This window comes from Bradysia coprophila, unplaced genomic scaffold (assembly GCF_014529535.1).
Source record: "Bradysia coprophila strain Holo2 unplaced genomic scaffold, BU_Bcop_v1 contig_24, whole genome shotgun sequence".
Taxonomy (NCBI): Eukaryota; Metazoa; Arthropoda; class Insecta; order Diptera; family Sciaridae; genus Bradysia; species Bradysia coprophila.
Window position 1 is genome coordinate 7,835,799 of NW_023503501.1, and position 17,456 is coordinate 7,853,254.

A 17,456-nucleotide genomic window follows, 5' to 3' on the forward strand; every position below is an offset into this window, starting at 1 on the left:
ATCTTAACTTACAAAATGATGATCGTAAAAATGTAAATAATTTAAAAGTACAAACGAGGTTTGATATAAAATTGTTTGTTTAAAAAGTTAAATTAAAATTAGTCATACTTGTTTTGTGGAACTATACTACATAAATAAAAAAAAACTTAAATAAAATTAGTCGAAGGAAAATATCGCTCAAATGCAGTCGACTCGAGGGTAAATTAATTTAATTTCATTTTGATTTTACTTAATAATTTCAATTTGATTTGTTAAATAAAATTTTGTACTTTTTTAAAAACAATTTGGTTGTCTCGTCTACACGTAATACAATGTAAATTTATTTACTCACAGATTCTTTGATGCTCAGCTATTTTATGATTCTAATGAGATTCAGGAAAACAAACAGACGAAATAAACTTTTGCCGAGATTTGTAAAAGATAAATAAAATTTCATCTGGATAAACAACATCGTCTCCATCCAGAATGATTTTGTTTTTATACTTTTTTAATGGGTTTGAAAGGTATAGAGTCAGTTTTAATCCATTCAACATTGGTGTCTTACACTTACACAATTTAAAGGAAGGTAAAAGTGGGGAAACTAGCAAAAGTCATTTAAGCTGTACAGCAAGGAACATGCGGATGATGTATTTTAATTATAGTTGAGATTTCTCTGCATCGAATATATTTATCTTTTGATGGGAGCCAAGCCACAACAGCAAATTGAAAGTTTTCGTGGCTTAGTTTTGTGTTTCTATTCGAGGTATGATCGACCACCCGATCTTAAATCTCTGATCATATTACGAGAATTGTAGTTCGTGATTCTTCAACTATTTAGCGAAATAATTACAAACTAAATATTAGCTGCAACATGCTCGAATGTGACTTCGAGCATACGATGTACGCACTCAAAAAAGCACTGCTATTCAAAGCACAATAAATATATTGATATGAATTTTCTCTTACACGAAAAAATGTAAATTGAAATCTTAAAACATTCAATTGATGGTTTGATCTTTTCAAAATGACAAAAGTTTTGCCAGAGCTTGTTTTCATAGCCAGCAAACAGTTGTTAAATATTTATGTTTTTCGTTTTGTCATCAAAGTGTTCATCATACCCATCATATTATTCAAGCGTTCAAGGGCACGAAAAGTCATTTTCATGTCTGAGGTGCGAAAAAAGCTATTTTAAATTAAAAGGTTTTTAAAAGAAAACTGATCTTCTAGCAAGGGAAGGTATCATTAAAAAGATAGTCGTTCAAATGGTCTTTAACCTGTTATGGACGAAAATCATCTGTTATCGATAACGACCTCAAAAATAAACCACAAGCTCTGACTAATGATACAGCAAACCGCATGTTCAAAAATGAACGAAAAGATTTGAAATCAATCTCTTGAAAAAAATTATATTAAATGAAGTAGTAGATCAGCTCCGTTTGTAAATCTGCTTACTGTCCGTGAAAGGTTGAGAGTGAGTTTGCAAACGAAAAAAACTCAAAGATCGACGAGAAATGTCCAGCTGACTACCGTTTATGTGCGCCATTAAGCACGCAATTTTAATTTCCTATAAAAAAATCCATTTGAAACGCACATATCAGGTGGAAAATATTCATGGAATTCAAAGCTCATCCTATTTGATGTATTCAAAGAATTTCGAATTGATTTAATGCACCTCTGTTCGATATGTTGATTTTGATACCGTTTTTGGGTTGAAATTTTTATTTATTTCATCAGAAAATAGTTGGCAAAAAAACACCAAATCCAAATCCTTCCATCCATACACACTTGAGTATTTGATACTGCTAGAATGAAATGAACGCTTTTCTGTTTGTTATAGTAAATTGTTTACCGATCGCTAGAGACGGATTATTGCAAACAAAATTGAAGTGCGGAATTCGTAAAATTTTCATTTGTGTAGCCTTATGTCAGTGGGGTTTCGACGTAAAGCGTAATATGGATTGGTATTGTTGATGGGAAAACAGTTTAAGATTTCAAATGCATTTTTCGCTCAATTATACAATAAAATTCTCGTCTCTCTTTCTCTCTTCTTTTTACCAAAATTAACAAATTTTTTTAACATTTTTTTAATGAATTTCATTTTATAGTTTTTTTTTTGGTTGCTTAACTTTGCTTATCACGAATGGTTCTCTACTATTAAAATGTATAATAAATTGTATTTACTATACCTTGTTTGTGTTTGTGTCTTGGAATTTTACATTGTAGTCGAATGCTTTTATTAACACCAAATATTAACGTTTTTCTCTGCATTTTTTTTTAAATATTTTTATTTCAAGAAACTTACTCCTATTAGAATATTAAAATTTTTAATTTTCCTTTCCACTTAACTCTGCTACAATTTATCATTGTTCATCCGAAATATCTATTTTATCACTCATCCATACCATGTACAATACAATAAAAATTTGATTCAACTCACATAGAGTACATAAAGTTCATAAAGTGCAGTGCGGTGTCTGCCTCAAATGAATCGGTTTTTTTTCCTTCATTTTATTAATTACTATTAAACACTGCGTTCACTACACACATTCACACACGATTTAGCGTTCACAGTTTCGAATTTATCTCAACCGTTAGTCATTCTTTGGTTATCGGTGCTTTACACCTGGGTGGTGGCGGTGGTGATGGTGGTACCAATTCATCGATTGTACACACTCGATCATCAATTGGAAATTTAAAACTGATTTCATTGCCTTTAATTGTAAGTATATCCAAGCTTTTTTCGCCAGCCTCTATAAAATGTGAACCATCAATTTGTTGGTTGTGTATTTAATCGATGGTTGAATGAACGCAAAAGGAATGAGTAGATAGAGAGAGAAAAAAAACGATGCATTAGTAGGTTAAATAAATAAAAGTGAAATAGAATTACTACACAAAAATAAAATACAAAAAAAAAATTGTTGAGTGCGATTCGAGAGTTTTTATTTCGGCTTTGGGTGAAACATGTCTGTGTCAGCAGAATTAAATTAAACTTTAATGGAGTTGGGTGATATATGTGGTGCACAATAATGTCTTTTAAAGTGCTAATTTGCTAAACGATTAAGTGCTTTCACTCGTATAACACATAATACGTATTCCCGATGAATTCGTTTTTCTCCTTTTCTGTGCGAATACACATTTTTGTTATAGTTTGCAAAACAGTATACAATCCATTTTGTAAGACTTTTTCTGTCGTTATAGAATTATATGTGTGAACAGCGTCGACACATTCTTAATTAAAGAATTAAGCCGAAATGCTTGTAATTTGATGAAGAAGCGAACGTTGAATGTGAGACATTACGAATATAATGGCTGAATTGCACTACAGAGCAAAGTGAAACTTATAGAACTAATGCCAGTTCACGGTTTTGAACACTGTCAACTCGAGATGTTACGTTTGAGTTCAATACTTCATTATGAAATTTTCTTTAGTTAGTTAGCACTGAAATACTCTTGCGGAGCCACATATAACGTCAGCAATGGTTGGGATCATCTAGAAGTGGATGATACAAATTTTATGTGTTTGAAATGTGTTGTATTCGTCGACATTTGTGGTTTTATCTGTAATTACTGGATCTGGTCCATAGAAGTACCAAGATAATACGTATCAGACGCTGCAATATTGAGCGTAAGATTCATGCATTTGCGATATTTTCCCGGAAATTAGTCATTTTTCGATAGCTTAATGATAACCAATGGTTACTCGCACAACGCATTTATCATAAAACATTTTAAGAGCAATGTACCCAATGCTAATTTGTAGGCGTTTTCCGGTTTTTCCGTTAAAAGTAACACTTTTTGCGGGTTTTGATGGTTTCACTTTTTCAAAAAAAGATTTTGGTTCAGAGAATTCATCAAAAAACGAATATTTTTCCGCCTAGATGTAGGCTACAAATGTGCAAAGGGTCCATTGATGACTAGCTGGTAGGTTTAATTATAAATGATTAAAAAGAAGCTAAATGCGTGATAATAAAATGGAATTTTTGGTTTAATTACAAAAAGCGCTTGTTACGCAGATGGGAATATTGAGATTTCATATCTTGCAGAACTTCGTTTTAATTTTTCGAGTTATCGTTAAGGTATGACTTATTCGTTCGTCAAAGAACAACAATGCAAAAAGTTAGCATTGATTCCGTGGAATTTTAGATACACTTTCAATAACTGGAATTAGATGTAGTCCAGTAGCCACGGAAGCGCCCTTGTCCATAAAAGGTGTACGGGATGTCTTGGGGGATTTGGATAGCCCTTGATACCCTGAAAAAACAAAAGTCCGGGTGCCAAGCTGAAATCCTGTCAGTTTTCGGGAAGATGAGGGGGAAGTCTGGAGTGCACTAGTTCTCGAACATTTTCGAACACTCTGAACAAAATATTTCGTATTTTTATGGATGCTATCGATAGAGAATGAAATTTCCTAAACCCTAGAAGTTTTTTCAAATTTTTTGGACAACATAGGGTGGTCCAAAAATGTGGTGTAAAGAAAAATTTTGAAAAATCTAATTTTTCACTGTTTTTATCATATTTCATATGGAAACATTGATTTTATGTTTAGATAATGTTCTACAATATTGTTGCCTGGAAAATTTGCTATACCATTTTTCGAATGAAGAGAATGTAGAGAAATAATGATAGTACTTTTTAACTAAATTTGTCGCACAAATGTTGAAGATTGACGATGGAATTATATTTTTTATGATTTCTTAAGTTTAACAGGGTGTTCAGGATATTTAAGAAAGAAGATTTCACGAGGAAAATATTAGAAAAATGTCAAGTTCGACCACTATTTCGATACATTACATTAACATTTAAAAGTAAGCAAAATTCCCAGTTAATATTCACTCATTCGATAAGTTATCGAACATCTAACAATTAGAAGTATGGCTTGAAGCATTTGAAGCATTTAGACAATACAGGGTGGATCACAATGTTTGTAAAAGAGAGAAGAAGGCGAAGTAGTGTGAGCATGTTAACAGGAAAATTTTGATTGCACCTCATGAGAACTTAGTCCCAGGCTTAGTCTATTACGAAGTAATAGTCTCACCTTATATGGACACTAGCACTTCCGTGGCTGCTGTATTAATGTTTTAAGTGATAGACAAAAATTCCATTTATCTGTTTGGTTGTGAGGCCTAACTATGACCAAATTCCCGCAGCTTCCAAGTGAAGATTGCTCTTAACGAAATTTTCATAAACTTCTCAGTTTTCTCAGAGCTGGTCCAACTGCTACAACCTAATCTATTTTCTGTTGAAAGCTAACTCGTGGTCGTTATTGCGGTCCTATATTTTTGAAAAAGGATTCTGGTGGAAAGATATCATCAAAAGTAAACTAAAATCCAGTATTTAAAAAAAGGCCAAAATGTATGCTTTTCAGCAAGGCATCAATGCCTCTTAAGCACAGGCTAAACAATGGAAAACGTAATGTAATTGTCGATTCCATCAATGTAACATTGCTCGTGTGTTTTCGGCCTAAGACTACAATGCCTGAAACTACGTTTCTCGGAGTTTTATACTTGCAACAAGACATTATACACGACCAGGCTTGAACTGTCCCTACAGGCATTAGAGTAATGGCTCAAGGGATTTTTAATTATTTTTTTTAAAGAATGAAGGGATATGATGACAAAAAAGTTTTTTTTTTAATTTTCTTCCTATAACGCCCGACCCACCTTTTTAACGACCCTATGAGTACCACCTTGTTAACGACCCTATGAGTCTAAGTGAAAAAAAGTTTTAAAATTAAAATTTCCTTTGTAATCTACTATACTACCAGTATATAGATGAAACGAAAAGAACTTCATAATCCCAAAAAACCGCACAAAATTAACCAGATGTGTTAGTGTTTCACTAACGAAAGTGGGTTGTGATTTTGATCAACCATCCTTTCCCTTTGTAAATTGGATGTTAATACAATATCCCTAAACTTGAAAACTTGATTTTAAATGTTTTCAATTCCAATTATGGGTTAATTCAATTTCGGAAGGATGTTAAAAACTCATTTCACGAGTACATAATTGAATTTCAGCGACATTATGTTCTGGCAAAAAGTGACATCCTAATTGATTTAAATTCACACATTCCTAATGGTGACAATAATTATTTTATCACAAGAAAATACTAAATTGTTTGATGGTGCAATATACCACTACTATATATAATATTGTCGGTCCTCTACACTACAATTTCAAGTTGGGTTTTAGTCATATCGTTACACAGTAGAATGTTATACATTGTATATAGTCGCTGACACAGTTTAATGTTACAAAAACGAAGGTATAAATTTTAAAGGTTTTAAACGAAAGCAAAACATTTTGAACATTTAACTTACCACCACGCTTTTCCTCATGTGTATAATATCTAGCTCGATGTCTGGAGTAGTAAACGAGACTAATTAATACAATTGCAGCAAACATCACAAATATAATACCGCATACGAACGCTAGCACATTTAAGTTTCCAATAAGTAGACCTGAAGATGGCATAAATTTAATGAGTTCGGAGCATATTTTGGAGAGGTAGTACGAAATGTACTTTAAGATAAAGAGGACAATGTTAACATTTTAGAGTCAAACGTCTTCTTGGAAAAGTTTACGACCATGCGGCAACCCATGTTGTGAAACAGACAGAAAACATGATAGAGGTAAAATTGTATGTCTATCTGTCTGTCACTAGGTTTATCAAGTCGTTTTGTGTTGTTGTATAAATAATATATTATTTAACATTGCAAACTACATTCGTAAAATTTGTCCTGTCCAGTCCGTGATTAAAGTCAAACTGTTTGGGTAAATCTTATTTTCTCAGTTCTTTGTGATGTTTAAACGAAAAGTCATACAGTGAAGGTAGTTGTGTGGAGGGTAAATTTCGTAAAGCTCAAAATACACGAATTTTCGTTGTTCTTTGATGCTTAACGAAACTATAACGAAAAGATTTTGATCGAAACATATTTTCGATGATTCGTGTGTTTTGAGTTTTGAAGTTTCAATCAGGGCCTAGTTACCGAATTTACATAAATTTACCGAAAATTTACCGAATTTCTGTTTCGTTAAAATAGTAAAGTTTCGTTAAATTTTGGTAAACAGTAAATCCGTTAAATAAATGTACCAATGGCCCTGTCCACAATCAAACAATGCAAACTCACTTCGTTCTAAGAAATTGTGCGATGTGCTAGCCGCATCATGTCCTTCGTCATGAAAGAAATCCATGCACTCGTCCAATGCATTCACATTGATATCAATGACAGATGCGCCCCGCAACGATTCCGGCAGAAAGCATTCAGGTATCGTTGGCCATTCCACCTGGAAAGCGATAAATTAACTGAATTCATATACATCCGGCGACACGGCATGACTGAATCTTACCGATGGCATGACGGAAATCAATGACCCCAAATGGCATACGTCGCATATGAGGGGATTCTTTGTTAAAATAACGTCTTTAATCCGACGTAATTTCGATGCTATTGCTGCATTGACACCATTCAATTGGTTTCTGGATAAGTCTAAAAGCTGTTGAGGTGATGGAAAATAAAATCAATTATTGGATGATTGCTTACAAAAGGAAGAGCTAAAGAAATTGAAATGTTCAATTGATGGGAAAAGTGTGTTGAGGCAAAGGTTTTCTTTCATTTTGTTGCAAGGAAAATTTTCCGAAGGAAGGGAAACGAGAAAAAAAGCGACTGTGCAGAAGACATCAAACGAACGAAATGTATACAGATGATCAGACGATTACCTGTAAACTTGGTAGAAGCATTTAAAGATGTGTCTGGCAATGTTTTCGCTGGCATTATATCAAAATTTATTGTATAAAGCGCATATCAATTTTCTGAGCGGAGGATGGGGGGAGCAACAAAAAACTGTTTTCGTTTTTTTAAAAAATTCACGCACGAACTAATCTTGACGAAAAATGAATTTTCAACATTTTCATGAAAGTACATGTTGTGTTCCTTTTACCAGTTCCATAACCGGCATGTATGAAAGACATCTACCCCAACCACGATCTAACATTATATGCCGCGAATATAAGCCATCCATTAAATTTCTTCACACCCGCAAAATGTATTACCATTTGCCAAGGCCTACGGGCTAATGAGTATAATCTATACGATTATTTTCGTATCATACATGTAACTCCCTTATTCCATTTATTCAGAGGAAAAAAAAAATAAATTCGCACGCCTCAAGATATCGCGAAAAATATCAGAGCATAACGTTATGGAAATTCGCTACCAGAACGTATAGTGTTAAGCTGTGAAAATTTTCCAGATAAAAAATTGAAACTGTTATTCAAATGATCGCTGGAAAAAAAAAGACGAGCAATGCAACCTTGTTCTATATCGATCTCATTTCGGTATATAATGTATATGCGGTGTATGACCCGGAAATTCTTTTCAAACTTTTTTTCGCATCACACATGCTTCTAACTGTGTGACCGAACAGCAACCAATAATTTATGCTTGGATGGAATACAACCTCAACGGAAAACAAACAGTTCCAATACCATTGAAATTGATTTATCGTTGGAAAAAATTGTACATGACCACCGTGGGCGTTATGTTGTGTTTCTTTCGATAATTTGATAACGATCAAGTAACGCATCCTTTAACAAATCGCGACGAACTTTACATTTCAACACCTCAATTTTCGCGCTACTTTTGTCGCCGCATATATTCATATTCATAATGGCGCAACTTTATTTCGGAAATTATCATACACGTGACATAATTCATAATACTTTCTTTTCTCAGGTTTGTGAAAGAAGTCGACCGAATTTTCGTTTCACCTCGCTTTCAGCAATTTTCTCGCGAATTTTCCGCTGATTTATAAAGGCTCTGGTCTATTGTGGCAGATTTCTTTTTTTTTCTGCATGGAGTATATGAATACATTGTCAACGTGAAAAAGAAGTAAAAATTTAAGTGAATTTTAAACGCAGTAAAATATGCAGAGATGCTTGGAATATTTTCCTTCGCTCTTTGTTAAATCATAAAATAACATTTTTGTTAATTTTCCGTGAAATAAATAAGAAAACTGGAAGAAGAAGAAGCTCTTCCGTATAGTGAACCACTTTTGTGAACAAAAGTGCATTAAATGTGCAAATGAAACAAGCACGTCACCCTGTTGTTGTGCAATAAAATTATTTCGTTGCATTCCATTCTCTAAATACTTCCCTTTGATCTTAATTGTTTTTAAGTGAAATGCTTTGCTGATTCTCTACAATTTTCATAAATTAACACTGCCACGCTTCAAACGGTCAGAGATAGTTAGCCCAACGGAAATTACCCATTAATATTCTGCTGATAATTTAGTTCCTTTTGTAATCAAGAAAATCAACCAGTCGATTAGCATATATGAATAGGAAATGAAAAATATTTCACGAAATGACACACGTTTATTGTAAACGGTAATGTATGGCGCTCTACGCAAAGTGTCTGCACTCAGACTCATGTTGATTGAAAGCAAGGATGCAATAAATAATAGACAATTTTAAAACGATGTGGCGTAGTCCAGGTCCTAGAGTTAGATATGGAGCTGATTTAAAAACAAATTACTGTTCCATTGCCGCATCGCCGTGAGGTCATGTGCATTACAATGACATTTTATCTACCTAGGTGAAATAATATCAGTGAAAAAGTGCTATTATTTCGCCGTCGGTAGATAAAATAGCGTATTCACCTCTGTCCAAATGTTTATTTAGACACTTGGGGAGTTATTGCATGAGTCGAAGGCGACATGTGGACAGAGGTGAATAATCTACTATTATTTGACTAAAGTCAGACGAGTAAAATTAATTATTTATCTGTTGACTGTTGACATTGACTTTGTTGCAGCGACATCTTCACTGAAATAGCGAATCGTTCTCTATCGGTAGGAATCACATAGAAAAGAGGAAAGAGAACTGATGTCCCTCTAAGAGAACTGATCCCACTCCTGGTATACACAATAATCAATAATGTCCGTTACGCCAGACCAATCAGGTGAGTGATAGATATCAACCGCGTAAGGAACTGAATCGGAATTAGCGTGCAATTCAGGATTAACCGATTCATATGTTCAGTATAAAAACAAAATGTTTTCTTGAATTTCTCGAAGTAATGCCCTGCAGTCCATTGCTACCATCTTTTTCTTCCAAAGCTGCTAAAATCGTCGATGAGAAATTAGGCCTTGTACTCAGTACAATGTACTGTGGACAAACCACATTGCTCCAAAGAAAATTAGTATATTGGACAGTAGTTAAACGGTTGATTGTTCGACTTGAACTTCATCGATTCCCTTGCACTACAACGACGAACGATTCTCTTGATTTAAATAAGCAGCTTCGACTGAAAGAGACTCAGATCGTGTCAAGTTCAGGTCACAAAAAAATTAAACCAATCGCCTTGCAGAGGACTCGGCGTGACACTCGGCCATAGACTTCAGATCGAATGATTTGTTGTCAGTGTTCTGCAATGTAACTTTACATACATACGCTACTGTAAACACAGACGTATAAAACCACATACACAATTGTCTATTTCTCTGCAAGGCGATTGAATTCATTTGTTTAACCCTGTTCCTCGACGTCTTAATCTAAGGAATCGATTACCATGTCACAGCCATTAAATGTGTTCGCATTATACCGACCAATAAACAACACAATGAATTAAAGATCAGGCAAAACTTTCGAAACTTTCGATTCTCTCTCGCTTGGTTAAAAATATGTTAATGGGAATGTTATATGACCACATAATACGGACTGAACTCCCTTCGACTTCCAGTAAATGTTCCATAAAAAGAGCCGCCAAATAAATAACAAAATGTGAATGAACGTGGACCCAATAAATATAATAATAAAAAAGAAACTTATCAAAAGGGAACAAAAAGCTACCAACACCATATAAAGTGACCGATATAAATAAACATTTTCTTCGGCACTTCATTCAAGTACCACATGAGAAAGTACATCATAACTTACCTCCAACGATGTAACTGGTTTAAGTATTTGCAACAAAGCGTTGTCCAAATGATTTCCAGAGAGATTAAGTGCCTTCAGCTGCCTAAACGGAACCAATAACTCCATTGGCAATGGACCCATTTCAGCCACAAATAGCGAACGAAGTTCTCGCAGTGACTGCAAAGTAGAAGAGAACGGTGAATATAAGGAGAAACATGTTACGAATGTACGGGAAAATGTCTTTGCACGAGAAATCCTTACACTATTCAATTTAGCAAGCACTCTTAACATTGAAAAGATAGAAGACGAACATCATGGCTGTACGATTAGATATTTCTATGGCACGACTATATCCGGATTGGACATTTTCTTCTCTTTTTTTTCATGTGGGATAACATGATTATACATTGAATTTTTGTAGCGAGTATGTCTTCTGTATATCAATTTAATATACAGCACCATGCAACCCTCCATAGATGTGTTATGAGGGGCTTACTAAAAGCCCAAAGAAAACAATGTAATAATAGCATTCGTTGAGTATTATGTGAAAGAAGATATAGAATCATATAGAAAATCGCTGGGAAAATTCAATGTGATTTCGTGACACGAATACTTTTGGTAAATGGGAAGGTTCTGTGTGTATTTTTGTGTTCGTTTTTTTTTCTATCTTCACTTTCTCTTACCTCGGTAAAATACGAAAGAGATTGCATGTTTCCAATCGTTTATTTGAAATTATTGCGTAATAAAAATATTGATTTGACAATTTTATCCTGTCCGTAAGCCTGATACATTTATTATTAGCCCGATAAAAGGGTGAGAGAGGTTGTGTGAAATTTTTATATTTATAAAGTCGAATCATAAGATTATGGGGTAAGGAATGTTCATATATGATACCACACGCTGGTTCGATGATCTTCTAAATTGTCCTTGGCTTATTCAATTTCTATTTGCATTTTCTTTTCGAGTAGACACTCTATTCTTGGTAGTAGTTTGCGAATTTGGAAGATTTTCTCAGCAGTTTAAAGCTAGGAGCAAATTGCAGAAAATTTTTGAACAAGCCATCTGCTATCGACAACAACGAAATAAACGATGATTCCTGACTGATCGCCACTTTTATAGCAAAATGTTAAAACTATCGAAGTAACAGATTTTGGTATTACTCATTAATCAGGAAAATTTTAATTCAGAATACCAAAAATCAGGAAAATTTTTTAGGAAACGTAAATTAGGAAAAATATTTACGAAACCAAATATTGGGAAAATGTGAAATTGGGAAAACATAAAACAAGTAACACGAAAAATATGAAAAGTTGGAAGAAAAATTAGTTTTTTTTTCCATGAGAGTTGCATAGACTCTCACCAATAACTCGTCATTCGATGATGTCGACTATATTCGAGGATGTCGACTACATTCGAGTACATCGTCTTTATTAGAAGACATCGACTATATTCGAGTACATCGACAATATTAGATGACATCTACAAATATATTGACTATATTTGAGGACATCGACTATCTTCGAGAACATCTTCTATATTCAATGAAGTAGACTATATTCGAGAATGTCGACTATATTCAATGACATCTAGTATATTCGAGGACATCGACTATATTCGAGGACATCGACTATATTCGAGGACATCGACTATATTCGAGGACATCGACTATATTCGAGAACATCGACTATAGTAGAAGACATCGACTATATTCGAGAACATCGACTATAGTAGAGGACATCGACTACATTCGAGGACATCGACTACGTTCGAGGATGTCGACTATATAACGTGACATCGACTATATTCGAGGATATCGACTATATTAGATGACATCTACTATAGTATATGACATCTACTATATTTAAAGAAGTTGACTATATTAGAGGACTTCTACTACATTCGAGGATGTCGACTATATTACGTGACATCGACTATATTCGAGGACATCGACAATATTCGAGAACATCTTCTATATTCAATGAAGTCGACTATATTCGAGAATGTCGACTAAATCCGAGGACACCGATTATATTCGAGGATATCGACTATATTAGAGGACATCGACTACATTCGAGGATGTCGACTATATTACGTGACATCGACTATATTCGAGAACATCGACTATATTAGAGGACATCGACTATATTCGAGAACATCGACTATAGTAGAGGACATCGACTATATTCGAGGACATCGACTACGTTCGAGGATGTCGACTATATAACGTGACATCGACTATATTCGAGGATATCGACTATATTAGATGACATCTACTATAGTAGATGACATCTACTATATTCAAAGAAGTTGACTATATTAGAGGACTTCTACTACATTCGAGGATGTCGACTATATTACGTGACATCGACTATATTCGAGGACATCGACAATATTCGAGAACATCTTCTATATTCAATGAAGTCGACTATATTCGAGGATGTCGACTAAATCCGAGGACACCGATTATATCCGAGGATATCGACTATATTAGAGGACATCGACTACATTCGAGGATGTCGACTATATTACGTGACATCGACTATATTTGAGGACATCGACTATATTAGAGGACGTCGTCTGCTTTATTCGAGTACATCGTCTATATCCGGAAATAGTCGAGCATATGACCAATGCTCATTGAGCATATGAGAATATATCGAGTAAGTTCAGTTCGATTGTAATTGGAAGACAAATAAATTATGACTCGATTGTACTGGAATTCACTTCATATACATAAGTACAATATTGCGCACGCCAGTAATATTATGTTTTTTACAGATGATGTAGCGCCGCAGGCCGTGGAGAATTTAAAAAAATAAAAAAAGCGGGGTCGAGGGGCGGCAGCCCCCGCAAAGGGGGGTCAAGGGGGGAGTATCCCCCCTTGCACGTCCTTATAAACTTTGATGTGGATATTTTGTCCCGAAAGTCATTACAATTTCTGATTCATGGTTTTCTTAATGCTTAATGCTTCCTAATAAGTGGAGTTCTTGATTAATTTTTCCTGATTTGTGTTTCCTGAATAATGTTTCCTGATTTTTGTCTACTGATTATTGGATTCCTGATTTTTGTCTTCCTAATTAATTCATACATCCACAGATTTTATATCAAACACTAGATGATACGCAAATGAATAGATTGTGGAAATTGTTATCGTCACTACCACAAAAGCGATGGCACTGCCATCGATTTGGTCCTTTGAGATACGAAATTTAAAAATCAAAATCATTTGTTAGGAAATTCAATTTTCGATCACATTGTCCATGAAAATATTGTTCGATGAAGTGACAGAAGTGACCGACTTGCCGACAGCGTCAATCATTGAGACTCTCAATTTGAGAGTCCTGTGAAATAGTGCTTAAATCCACAATCTATAGATTAAGAGAATTGTTGCCTATATTGCCTGTTTGACTAGTGGATCGGTACCGGTTTCGAGTGGATTTTGTGTTTACATGTTGCCACACATTGTTGAAGCGTTTTTGTAGAAAAAGGTTACGCAGATTGTTTGATGAAACACGCCTTCACCTAGCACAACTTAAAGATCCACAATATATGCTACAATGCACTGCTACATAGAACAGACAAAATTAATTTCAAAATCCTCGTGCGTAAAAAGACTGATATCGAACAAATCAATCTAAATCTATGGAAGTAGCAGATTTTTGTGAAAGGCTTCATAAAATCACTTCTTATTTCGCTTTTCGTTCAACGGATTGAACGGTCTGACATTAAGTGACGACTTTAATTTTCACATCTGATAGCCAGAACAAATTCTACGGAAATAACACTCACCTGAAACGTGTCCTTTATATCAATTAAATCCATTTGCAAATTTCCGCTTATGTTTAAATGTTGCAATCGCTTCAACGGCTCCACACTGACCGTATCCAAGCGAACAAGTTTGTTGTACGATAAATCGAGATGGGTTAAGTTGGTTAAATTATTGAATGCACCATTCGTCACTTTGGCTAACCGATTTCTCGACAGATCTATTTTATGGGTAAAAATGGGTAATGAGAATAAATATATTTTGGCGTCGACGTGTTATAAATATTTGCGAGGGAATTGTTCGTTTTAAATGCAATGAAATGTTTCATGTATTCGCTGGACAAAGCATAGTTTCGGTGTTTAGTTAACCAACATCCGTCGATTAATATAAATTAGATTTGGAGATTGAAAAATAGTTTTTTCATGCGCTGATTGTGTTTTCAATTATTTTCTCTCCTCAAACGGCTATGAGAAAATTGGGTTTTCTTGACCACTGGTCGAATGATATTTCTAGTGTAGCACTTTCTCTTCCGTGGGGAGAAAATAGAACTTTTCTCATTCAAACTGTCACTTTGTTTATGTTTTCGAAAATGACATTACGAATCGATTTTTTTGTTTCGTGGAGAAGAACGGTAAAACACAACATACACGCATTAAAAACGCTTTGTTTACTTTTGAGAGAAATGTGAAATTCCAACTCGAGCGAAATTACCGCGCTCGCTTCGCTCTGGCCACAAACGTTGCTCTTGTTGGAGTTTCCTATTTTCTCCACTCGGTAAACAAATTACTATTGGTTTCTCCTTCCATCGTGTATTACGTCTCACTGTTGACCAACCAATATTTTGCAAACAATTTGCTCGAGCAAATTATTATCGAAACTTATTTAACCAAAAAGGGTCAGTCTCATTTGAGAAGAATAAAATATGGAAAAGTTGTAGCCGAGGGTATTTATAGCCCACAATTTGCAGGTATTTGTCCGGTGAGTGCACATGCTATTAAAAAAAATCGTGCTCAACTCACCTAAAAATTCCAAACTTTTCTGACGAATAAACAAATTGTCGATGACAACAGATAATTGATTCCCGTCAATGCGTATTTGCTTGAGCCGCTTTAGGTCGTGGAACTCTTCTTTTTCTAAATATTTCAACTGGAAAAAAAAATTTAGAATTATAGAAACGGCGCGTCCGGCTAATATAAATCAAATGCCAAACCCACCTCATTATCACCCAGATCTAACACACTCAAGTGCTGCAATATATTGTACACTTGTGGATTGATTTTCTTCAAATTGCATCGTCTACACTTCAAATCTCTTAATTCCTATAAATAGAAAGATACAAGAGAAGCAGACGAAAATTTCGATTTTATTAGTGAAATCCATTTCGAAATTGATGAAGCATTTTTGTTCCATACCGTTATATCTTTGAACACATCCGGAGGCAAATCATTTAATGAATTTCCACTTAAGTCTAAGTACTTCAATTTACTTAGCATATAAAATGTTCTCGACACCAGTTCCTCGATGGAATTATCGGCCAAATTAAGACGACGCAAATCCTACGTAAATAAATTAATTGAATTCGAATGTATAACATATTGCCGTTGTACACGTCGAAAAAAAAAAACGAACAGACAGACAAATTACAATCTAAACTCAAAATGCTGAATTTTTCATTTGAAATACGAAAATCGAGTGGTCGTTAAACTGGAAAGTTATAAAGGCATCATTCTAAATAGCTCCGATGGCGCGATTCAGCATGTCCAAATCGTATCAGTAAAATTGTTCTTCAAAGTAATGTTTATTGAGCTGTAAAATCTAACTTGATGAATGCTCGAAATGTGATTTTGGAGTCGGGACTTGGAATGATTGCAAAAAGTTCTTGAATTTTATTGAGGCATCATTAGCATGCATTGCTTTTCCATGATGCAAATAATTGTTTCGCAAAAAGTACAGTTCATCCGATTTTGTGTCTAAGTTTCAATCAGCTGATTTACCACCTGATCCATTCATACAGTGACACTGTTTTACCAATACGACGCGGATGCGTGGAACTACGAAATCCGTGTAAAGGCGTGTGAAAGAACCATGTTTTCACGAGTGGAATATTCGGTAAAACAGCTGCTGCAAACGTCGACACAAATTTGTTTAACACGAACTGACAACTACCAATACGATCTCTAGCAACCTAACTACATTTATTAAGGTGGTAAAAATGCAACGTAGCCTTTTACATGTGAAATGAGGAATTAGTCAACAAGTAAAGGAATAAAGTGGTATTTTGACAGCGTCAAAACGAAATTTGTTTGCTAGAAAGGATATTCAAATTACAAATAAAAAATCGAGCGAAAACTCACTTTCAAATGAAAAAAGACTCCACTGGCCATTCGATGAATTTTATTCCCCGACAAATCCAATTCATGCAAACCATCTTGTCCTCGGAAATTATCATCGGTGATGGTCGTAATGTTATTTCTAGCCAAATCTGTCGTAATACAATGTATTGGGTAATTCAATCCAAAAAGACAAAATAATTTGTTTCTCGTCCATCAAACGTACCTATCATTCTCAGGCTCTGCACACCCCAAAAGGAGTGCTGTCCGATAGCAGGCACATTTGAATCGGTTATTTGTAAAATTTCTAATTTCGTAAACGAACTGAATAGCGATCCGATGGTGAACGTATTTCCTCGGCCAGTGATTCGTATGACTTCAACGTTTGTATCAATTTGACGTTCCGGAAATTTGCGCATATTCCCTGTTGGCAACGATAAAATGAACAATGAACCAATGTCATA

The 17,456-nt window shown here is 34.7% G+C and overlaps 1 protein-coding gene across 2 annotated transcripts in view; it reads right to left on the reverse strand.

The window, feature by feature from the left end:
• Positions 1 to 251: 251 nt before the first annotated feature.
• The window catches only part of LOC119077735 (toll-like receptor Tollo), an 80,024-nt gene continuing 62,819 nt past the window's right edge, over positions 252 to 17,456 (reverse strand). The window contains exons 5-15 of one of the 2 annotated variants that reach the window (XM_037185012.1): positions 17,219 to 17,416; positions 17,017 to 17,144; positions 16,075 to 16,218; positions 15,877 to 15,981; positions 15,682 to 15,808; positions 14,686 to 14,882; positions 10,918 to 11,073; positions 7,329 to 7,475; positions 7,109 to 7,265; positions 6,299 to 6,439; positions 252 to 2,729 (exon numbers count right to left, since the gene is read on the reverse strand). In XM_037185012.1, coding sequence (XP_037040907.1) covers positions 2,575 to 2,729; positions 6,299 to 6,439; positions 7,109 to 7,265; positions 7,329 to 7,475; positions 10,918 to 11,073; positions 14,686 to 14,882; positions 15,682 to 15,808; positions 15,877 to 15,981; positions 16,075 to 16,218; positions 17,017 to 17,144; positions 17,219 to 17,416 — 1,655 coding nt within the window. In that variant the 3' untranslated portion in view covers positions 252 to 2,574. Of the gene's footprint in view, positions 2,730 to 2,881; positions 3,470 to 6,298; positions 6,440 to 7,108; positions 7,266 to 7,328; positions 7,476 to 10,917; positions 11,074 to 14,685; positions 14,883 to 15,681; positions 15,809 to 15,876; positions 15,982 to 16,074; positions 16,219 to 17,016; positions 17,145 to 17,218; positions 17,417 to 17,456 lie in introns of those variants that run through there. The other variant, XM_037185013.1, reaches the window with a different exon arrangement.